The sequence below is a fragment of the Amphimedon queenslandica genome, unplaced genomic scaffold, assembly GCF_000090795.2.
Source record: "Amphimedon queenslandica unplaced genomic scaffold, v1.1 AMPQUscaffold_13038, whole genome shotgun sequence".
In the NCBI taxonomy this organism is placed as follows: Eukaryota; Metazoa; Porifera; class Demospongiae; order Haplosclerida; family Niphatidae; genus Amphimedon; species Amphimedon queenslandica.
In genome coordinates this window covers 62,927-72,704 of record NW_003546726.1, presented here as the reverse complement: position 1 = coordinate 72,704, position 9,778 = coordinate 62,927, and the positions used below count along the sequence as shown (strand labels likewise).

Here is a 9,778-nt window from a genome sequence, read left to right as displayed (position 1 = left end):
GCAGCTCGTCCATTCTTTGATTAGCAGTTAGTCCACATTCTTTCATCAAGAACTTTAGTTTTCTCTCGATCATTTATCATCCTCTTCTCAAGTAGCTTATCCACTAATGTATTCAGATCGAGTCTTTCCTTTATCATTCCAGTGCATTCTGTCATTACTCTATGAGCAGTATCAGATCTAAATGTACCTATTAATGATACAAATTCAGTGATTAGTGTGTTATTATGTTAATATCAATCATACCTTCTTCAGTCTTTCTCCTGGTTTGACTGATACTAGCAGAAAAGGAGCTTGAGCTAGTACTGTCTACTGTACAAATAAATTAATAAAATGTGACCATAATTGACAAAAGGGCCCTTATGGCGGATTTTAAAATTGATCGTTACAATGGAAAATATCATCCTGTGAGTGCTCTGTTAGTGAACTATTGTTTCTAAAAGTTTCATGGTAACTTTTTGCATCCTGTGGAGTAATTTTATGATAAATGGGGCTCAGGAAGTTGGATTTCTTAGGCTAGAAAGACAAATTTCACTACCCGCCATAAGGTACCTTTTGTCAATTATGGTCACAAATAATAGTTACAAATCAATAATCATAAACTAACTCATTGATAAAAGAGGAGGTATTCGGTTGATGTAAATTATTATTGAAGGATCTATTCCAGTTAATTCAATGGGACAATGAAGTGGTTTTTTAGCAACACCAATTTCAGCATACACTGATATATGGATACTGGAACACATAGGATTGTCTATAAACTTGTCCACTACATATTGACGTATCTATAATAATAGGTAACAGTCATACTGTGTATTATACACAAGTACATTGTACATACTTGCATTGGGGATTGGTTAGGATGTACAGCCCATCCTGATTCAAGTGATGGAGTATCTTGTAGACACAACTGAAGGATACCATCAAGTTGATTGTACTTGAATATGACAAATGGTCCATCTTTTTCAGCTTCAGGATGTTCATTCCCTAAATACTAAAATTCTAATAAATGACATTCTTCATAATATACATTACATACTTGCTGAAGGACTTCTAAATCTCTAACAACAGAAAATGTAGTCATCCATTGATTAACTTTCTTCTCTTCATGATACATCATTCCAGTGTACAGTAGAGTGACTCCTGTATAAGAATTATAAATTAAAACATAATAACTGTGACATATACCTTTGTCTTCATTTGGTTTTTGCTTCACCTCATCTTCAGTTGATTCATTGCTAACATTATATGCACCTAATAATACAGAACCTCATTATGAATGTACTTAATACATTATACAATGTATACATACCAGAAGTTAATACAACATCTTGTACTCTTTGATTAGAGTCATCAGTTACTGATTCTATTATGAAAATGAAACTTTATACAACACAATTACAGTCACACATACCTTGAGATAGTCCAGTATTTATTGGTGAGGCAGTTCTCTCACTAGTCTCTCCTGCTCCATTACCACTATCATTATGTGTGTCATCAGTTGATCCTATTATTAATAATAAAACACTATTTCCATCATACATGTACCTTCAGGTGGTGTCTCATAACCTTCCTCACTCTCACTGTCACTAGGTGTGTCTCCATTACTCATCTCAGCTACAATACCCATACAACAGAACTGCTCACACTTTATTGATCCGTATCTTTTACCAGCTCTAAAACATCCTCCTTCAACTATACTGAACTGGTAAGGAGACTTCAGTGGAGCTCTCACAAACTTGAGGCAACCAGTCTGACTAGTGTTTCTTAGATCCACACAATGTTGTAGCTCTATTACCAGTGGTTTTAATAGTGCCTTAGATACTGATATTGCATATACTGCACTCACTAGCACAGTACCTTTGGGTACCTTGAAATTACCACCAGCTAGTGCAGTAACAGCTACTTCAGTATCCTTGGACACTGCTCCTTGAGGACACTCTAATCTGAATCCATATTTCTCCCACTGGAGTGAGTGAGACCTGTCTCCTTGTAGGATAAAGAGCTTCTGTTCAGCTATAATGACACTAGAGTCTAGTGAATCTGAAACAATACACACACATCATATCTAATACCAGTATAGTACACACACAATCATTCACATGTGTATGTACATGTACATGAATAATTTACCCATTGAAGGGATCAGGTAATTAAATTGTAGTCCAATGGATATAGTCTCTTTGATAGGTTGCTTGAGGGCCCTCTCTTGTCTTTCCTTGACTAGTTTGGCTATGTACCACTCCTTTTCTTTAAGGTCTACAAATTAATAGAATATTAATAATTATTATTGATTGATGATGATACACTAACCAGTCAGTAATGACCTGTTTCTCATTCTGTGATTGTTCCTCTACTTGTGATGTCAATTTGGCTATAATTTTGTCTTTCTCAGAAATGCCAGTTTTAAGATTTTGATTGTCGTCTACACAATAAACATATTCTCTCATCTAATACATGCTGTGTGTATAGTTAACTAACCAATAATGATCTGTTTCTCCTTGAGATATTGTTCCTCCTTCTCTTCCAATAGTTCGGCAACATTGAGTTTAAGTTTCTCATAATCTTCTACATTAATAGAATATTCTCTCATCTAAAATTAAGTACTGATGATACACTAACCAGTAATAATCTGTTTCTTCTCCTCTACTTGTGTCTTCTCTTCTAATATTTCAGCAACTTTAGCTTTAAGCTTCTCATAATCTTCTATTATCAATAAAAATACAAAGATTCAAAATAAAATGATATTTGTTGCTTAAACAAATTTGCACTGCATCATGTACAGTAGCCCATAAATACAGGTGCTATGATTATTGCTAATGATACCATATACGGTAAGCAGAGCTCACTCTACATCAATCTCATTATTTCCAATGCATGGACAACTTGACCTACTGTAAACCTATTAATGTTAGCGGCTATTTTATTTAGCGTTTATGCACCTATCAATATTAGCCCCCACCCCTCCCGTCACGGGACAGGGTCGGGCTCAATACGGGATTTTCTTGTTTTTGACACCCCGAGGGTGGGGATTTGACGGGATTTGACGAGTCAAATGTGATAAAATGGCGCAGGAAGAAGAGACTGTAACTGTACTAGTTCACTTTTACCAGTGGGTCAGACCAGTAAAATTTCGTGGTGGGAACAAGGAAGCGTTAGCACAGTCATTTAAAATGACTTTTAAGGACGTACTACAGGCTAACGATATCGTATTTTTTTCAGGTCAGTGCCGCCCGGTGCCGCGGCCGTTTCTGCCTTATAATTATTTGCTTGTGTATTGCTGCACCTATTTTCTTAGATAGGTACTGTCCCCTTTGCATGCAAAGTATATTTACTAGAAAAAGACCATAATTCGCCTGTTTACATGTAGTTCGAGAAAGGGCTGTGGTTTGTTATCAAAATTTGATTATCACCTGTATATATTGTGTTTATAATAAAAAATCAATATGGATAGGTTAAAGGGGGACTAAAAATTGGAGAGGCCTTAAGGGGGGCATTATTTTGTGCATGCACAGTTACTTTATTTAAAATGTGAAGATGTGCATGCAGACAACATAAAACTGAATACCTGCCCTCTTGGATCAATGAGCATTAATATCATATCCTTCAAAAAATATACCGTAGATCAAAGATGAAGAGTGGGGTGAGTTTGTTGATCTCCTTGACCAGCAGATCCCACAACGGAGTCACATCAAGGCGATGTACCAGAGTACAGAAAGTCCCATAATAGCAACAGTAAGTTTATGTTCATGTAAATTATTATAATTATATACTTTATTATGTGTAGGCAACTAATGCTGTTCAGTGTCAAACCCCATGCAAGCCATTCTTTGTACAGTCACCAATTGCGAGTAGCATACAACTGAAACTTGTTCCTACTGGTGTTGTGAGCTTGGATGTAACACCTGAACAAGTATGTTAAATTCTTTGTGTGTGTATCTCTTAAGGCAATTAATGGTGATTAATGCTTTATGATATCTTTTTAAAGCACCCAATTGTATGCTCTACATGTAGATTGTATTAATAATTTTGTAGTTTGCTGTTATAGATAGGTTAATACTAAGTATGCTTATTGCTTTCCTATTTTTGACTTGACAATGTTGTAGCTACTATATTGGCACACACAATGCTTAATTTACTGTCATTACATGTAGCACCTTCTTTATTATTTTATTGTCTTACCAATAGGGCTTTACACAAAGTGACATTGCTCATCATGCTGTTATTTATAGCAATGAATCTTCACGGCCCTTATCTAATTATCAAAAAGAGATGAACAAAGCTGCAATAGCACTTTGTATGAAAAACCCTGAATTACTTTTGCAAAAAAGGTCAGAACTAATCACAATGGCAAGAAAGAAGATAATTGATGAAGGTTTTCAATTTAAAAAGGGCAAGTCTCGCTCAAAAAGGAGCAGTTATCAGCCAATAAAACAAAAGAAGTTCTCAAAAACATCTCAAGCTTTTCGTGAAAGAAGATTGGTTGAAATTGAAGAGAAAGTGACTGACATTGGAGATCGCATTACTTTTAAAGAGAATAGAATAACTGAATGTATCATAATGTCAGACTATGAAAAATGTGATTGTTTAAAGAAAGAGATTATGGCACTTAAGCAAGATAGGAGAGAGCTTTTGGCTGAGAAGGAGAACCTCCACAGCATCAAAAGAGACGTATCAATGTGTTGGTTGTGGCTTTAATTATAGTGAATTTAGGCTTCATTTTGGATTGCATGTCATAACTGTAACAAATGGTATTGTTGTATGTGTGAAGGTCTCTTAAGTGAACCAAGTTATACTATATTATTTCTGTAAAAATACATGTAATTTCAATTTCTGTCTGCAGGCCTTTGTTAGTTGTTACTCTTCCACAGTTTTTGTTAGTCTGTTTGTTGCCTTTTTTCCTTTCTTCAATTTTTGTGTCATCAGTTTTTCATGGTTGTTATTGTTCTTATTGTTTTTGGTATTATATTATTTTAAAAAATGAAACAACTATATATAATTATATATATGCAGGCACAGCCTTATGAGCAGGACAGAAATGATAGAACTGCATGAGGAGACTATAGTCTTGTGACTCTTGGCAATTTGCAACCGTAGTAGGGCTTAATCATGGCTCAGCTTCTGTTGATAGTAACAAAGAATTAGTCAATTCCCCCAGTCTTCTACCAGGGGATTTGACAAAGAATTGACCCCCCAGTAGTGGGGATATTCATAGATATTAGAGACTGGGATATTGAACAGCTATAAAAGTCAAATCCCCACTTTGCCCCACCTATGCCCGTGTCTAGGGGAGTGGGGGTTAACATTGATAAGTGCATTACAAGATCAAAGTAACCAGTACTAACCACAAAAATGTTGCCTAGTGTAAGATCTAGAATTTAAAACGGCACGTGATCCAAAATGCACATTGAGAGGATTAATAGAAGATGGCACTACGGCGACTTCTGGGTGCATTTGTAAGAAGAGATCATGAAAAAGCTGTTCGGTTATTACGTTTACAGGATCCTGAAGTCCTTTACCAGGATGAACCTTACCTGCTTTATCATTCTATAAGGAATGGCTGGTTAGATGTTACAAGAGATCTCATCACTAGTTACCGTTTTGATCCACATAGATACTACAATCATGAATCCTGTCTTTATACTGCTGCTAAAGGTAATCACGCCGCTATAGTTGGATATCTTATTAAAGAGTGTGGCTGTGATCCAATGATGGGTATAGCTACTGGGTATCCCGGCAGGCCCGTTCTTCAATATGTAGCCAGGGAAGGTGGATTACTTGATGTCTTGAAGTGTATGGTCATAAACATCAATGGTCATATAATGGATGAACAATATCGTGATACTATTGGTCTGACCGTTCTTCATCATGCTGTTAAACACATAGATGTTGTAAAGTACCTCATTAATGAATGCAACTGTGATACAACGGTTACTGATAAAGAAGGATGGACATCTCTTCATGTTGCTGCTGATTGTGGCACACCCGAAGTTATTGAATTTTTTTTATCAACTTGTAATTGTGATCCTTTGGCTAAAGACAATGAGGGGGTGACACCGTTACAACTAGCGAAAGGGAGACAGTATGATAGAGATACTGTCATTGCTATCTTCAAGAAGTTTGGCAACATTAAAGTATTTCATCCAATTGATTCTTATGTTAACGTTCTCCTTGTGGGTAATCCTGGAGCTGGTAAAAGTACTCTTAGTCATGTCATCAATGACACAGCTACTGGTTCTATTGCTCTTGGTTCCTTTAGGAATGTTGGAGGGGTAGTGCCCTGTACTGCTGGTATCATTCCTTATAAACTACAACACAGGACACTGGGTAACATCATTCTTCATGATTTTGCTGGTCATTCCGAATACTACTCCAGTCACAGTGCTGTCATTGAGAATCTGTTACAAGGTTCTGGTGGTGTGTTCCTGATAGTAGTCAATATATTAGAGAAGGAAGCAGTCAAACAGCTTCATCAGTGGCTAACAGTTGTGAGAAATGAAGCACAGAAAGCTCTTAATGAATGCCATGTTATTGTAATAGTCAGTCATGTGGATGAGATAAGTAATCCTGTTGAAAGGAGAATGAGAAAGGAGAAAATACAGGAGAATATTGTAAGGGAAAGGTGTGATAATGTCTTCTTAGATTGTCGTAAGCTTGGTGGGAGTGGTATGGATTTTTTCTTTAATAAATTGTCTAATGCCTGTGAGTCCATTCGTAATACAAGTGGAAGGAATTTAAGTCTTTATTGTCACATGATGTATGGTCTATTGGAGGAAGGGAAAAAGAATATACTGACTCTCTCTGATCTAATGTCTGCTGGTAACGACAGTAATAATTACTTTATACCAGATAAGAGAGAAGACGTCTTGGATACTCTTCATTCATTGCAGTCAACTGGTTTGATCAGTGTTCTTAAAAGTGAAGACAAGTTATGGGTTGTTGTAAATAAGGGTATACTACTAACTGAGGTTGATGGGATTCTATTTGCTCCAGAGACATTTAAAGAACACGTTGACATTGCTAGCAATACTGGTATTGTAAGTGTGTCTAGTCTGACTAGACTCTTCCCTAAATATGATCCTGACATGTTGATCTGTTTCCTGAAGAACATGGAACTCTGTCAAAGAATGAATCCATCTTTCCTAAGAATGACAAACCTCCATCAGTTAGCAGTGGAAGAGGAGGAGGATGGAGGAAGAGGAGAAAGGTTGTTGTTCTTTCCATGTCTTTTATCTACTGATAGACCTGATGAGATGACTCGTCAAATGTACCGGTTTGGTTGGTGTCTTCAGTGTACTAGTGAGCATCATTTCTTTCCTCCTCGATACTTCCATGTCCTCTCATTACATGTTGCTTACAAAATGGCTCTACCTCAAGAAGATGACAAGTTAAATCGTTACTGTACATTTTGGAAGAATGGACTCTATTGGTTTAATGGACATGGTGTAGGATCACTAGTAGAGATTGTGGATGAGAGCCAGTGTGTACTAGTAATGATGTCCTGTGAGAGAGGTTACAGCGACAATATGGTGTCTCTAAGAAGAGATGTGATAGGAGAGGTAATGAGTGTTTATAAAGAATCCTGTCCCAGTCTAGAGGTAAAAGAGTTAGTTATTGATCCTAAAGAACTAGCCTATCCTGTGAATATACCAAGAGAAAGAACAGTGTATAGTGTAAAAGCTGTATTCTCAGCAGTGGTTGAACAACAACCATTTCTAGTTACCACTGGTACTAGACGTACAGAATTGAAGAAGATCCTACCTGATGAATCAGTATCAGATTTTATTAACCTGTCACTATTAGGAGGACGTGATATTAAGGTAAGAATTAACACAGTACTAATAATCAAGAGGTCATATCTTTAAATCTAACTCTATTTCTTAACAAACTATACTCAGTCTAATTGTCATAACTGTGGGTTGTCATTGTGCGGCTTTATTTACTACTACTTTGTTATTACTATTATTATTGTGTATAGGAAATGATTGGAATGACTTCAGAATTCAAGACACCATTGACCACAATAAAGCTAGGTATGTTATATACATAAAATCACAAATTATTGCTACATCTATATATTGGGAGTGTAGACTTTATGTATGTACACAGTAACACATTTATTACACTTTATGCATAATTTATTATTTTTATAGATATTAAAGATCTTGATATTGTCATTGAACAATTAATATCAGATCAACACTTGCCTTATTCTGTATGGCACAGGCTGGGTCTACAGTTAGGATTATATGATCCTAGACTAGTGGATATAGACAAGAAGAATAGAGGAGATCCAGTGGAGTGTTTCCGTGAGTGTATGTCTGCCTGGTTAAGAGGAGAAGATAAAGTGAGAGAGAAAGGAGGTCCCAGTTGGTCATCATTAGCTACAGCACTGGATACAATAGAAGAGAAATCTATTGCTAGTAACATTAAAACCAAATATTGTATTTTAACCTAATATTTATTATTAATTCATTGCTGCATGTGCACTATACACTGTATATGTGATGCAGAGTTATGCATATCAGTCTTAGTATTTTATTATTATTGTTATATTAATAATCATGTTGCTTTTCTACATTGTGTAAGTTTATATTACAGTCATAAAATATACCTTTCAGTCTGCAGTCTATTCTTTTCACTCTAATCATAACAGCACTATATGGACATCTGCCATTAGTGCTATAAAGCAATGGAACTGTATTTTGTCTCTAACTCTACTTACATGTACCTATATTTCTAACATTCACTTAAATTTAAAGTGACTATGGTATTAGAATTGGACTCCCGTCAGTTTTGTAAATCTCAATATGATTTTTTAATACTGAAAAAATGATAAAGTCATGAAGATTGAACTATAAAAATTAATTCTTTCCCTCCCGCTCTCTACTCTAAGTAGTAAGAGAATCTTGTGGTAATTTTCATTTTTGGACAAAACATGCACATGGGCTATAAAATCAGCAAATTTCTGAAAAATATGCTAGGTTATTATAGCCTCGTTAATTTTTCAGAAATTTGCTGATGTTTAAAAATGGTTGTAACTTGAAGAATTAAAGTCGGTATTAGCTCAAACTTTCTACATACATAAGGACATCAATATGTATCAAAAATGTTATATAATAGGGTATTTAGAGGCATTATTCTGAAAACAATAGCCAAAAAGGCTTGTTTTTCTAAAGACTTATAACTCAAAAAATATTAGCCAAAATCAGCTCAAACTTTCTGTAAATTTTTAAAAAGGTCATAACTTGAAAAATTGAAGTCCGAATCAGCTCAAACTATCTACACAGCATAAGGACATCATTATGTATTTAAAATGTAATAAAAATTTTGGTGATTTTGGAGCCATCTTTTTCAAAAAACCATCAGAAATAAGTAAAAATTAATTCTTACAATCAATGAAATCTATACATTCGGTTATGAAATAATAATTATAAAAAAATTTTAAAAGTTAGTTTGTTTTAGATATTATTTTTCTTATTATTGAATGACCAAAGTTTTCAAAGATAAGTTTATTATTGTTGTCATCATCATCCTCATCAATGACTTGAGGTTTCCACTGACCACTTGATGTGGCTAAAAGAAGCAAACTAGGATGATGACACCAATCTCCTAGTAACTCCCCTAGCTGTATCAGCCTACACAACAAGAAATCACTTAATGTAAAAGAGTCTAATGGTGGAGTAGGGAATGGAGGAGGACTAGGTATCTCTGTATGTTTAATTATCTTTCCCATTGGTAGAGGAGGAGGCCCTTTAGCCTTAGGATAGAGTGGGTGTAT

The 9,778-nt window shown here is 35.4% G+C and overlaps 2 protein-coding genes across 3 annotated transcripts; one reads left to right on the top strand and one right to left on the bottom strand.

Annotated features, from left to right (window-relative positions):
- Positions 1 to 6: 6 nt before the first annotated feature.
- Positions 7 to 2,160, bottom strand: LOC109585597 (uncharacterized). The gene is made up of 10 exons (XM_020001724.1): positions 2,131 to 2,160; positions 1,546 to 2,040; positions 1,412 to 1,504; positions 1,310 to 1,363; positions 1,186 to 1,251; positions 1,037 to 1,140; positions 839 to 991; positions 605 to 782; positions 244 to 306; positions 7 to 187 (listed from the first exon to the last, which is right to left on the bottom strand). The coding sequence occupies exons 1-10, from the start codon at positions 2,132 to 2,134 to the stop codon at positions 21 to 23; spliced, it is 1,377 nt and encodes a 458-aa protein (XP_019857283.1). The 5' UTR covers positions 2,135 to 2,160; the 3' UTR covers positions 7 to 20.
- An 814-nt stretch (positions 2,161 to 2,974) lies between these two features.
- On the top strand, positions 2,975 to 5,189 carry LOC109585599 (uncharacterized). Of its 2 annotated transcripts, XM_020001725.1 has the most exons (4): positions 2,975 to 3,219; positions 3,622 to 3,732; positions 3,785 to 3,910; positions 4,186 to 5,189. In XM_020001725.1, the coding sequence occupies exons 2-4, from the start codon at positions 3,697 to 3,699 to the stop codon at positions 4,693 to 4,695; spliced, it is 672 nt and encodes a 223-aa protein (XP_019857284.1). In that variant the 5' UTR covers positions 2,975 to 3,219; positions 3,622 to 3,696; the 3' UTR covers positions 4,696 to 5,189. The 2 variants fall into 2 exon arrangements, with proteins under 2 accessions (XP_019857284.1, XP_019857285.1); XM_020001726.1 differs by lacking the exon at positions 2,975 to 3,219 and having other exon boundaries at positions 3,236 to 3,732.
- Positions 5,190 to 9,778: the final 4,589 nt, after the last annotated feature.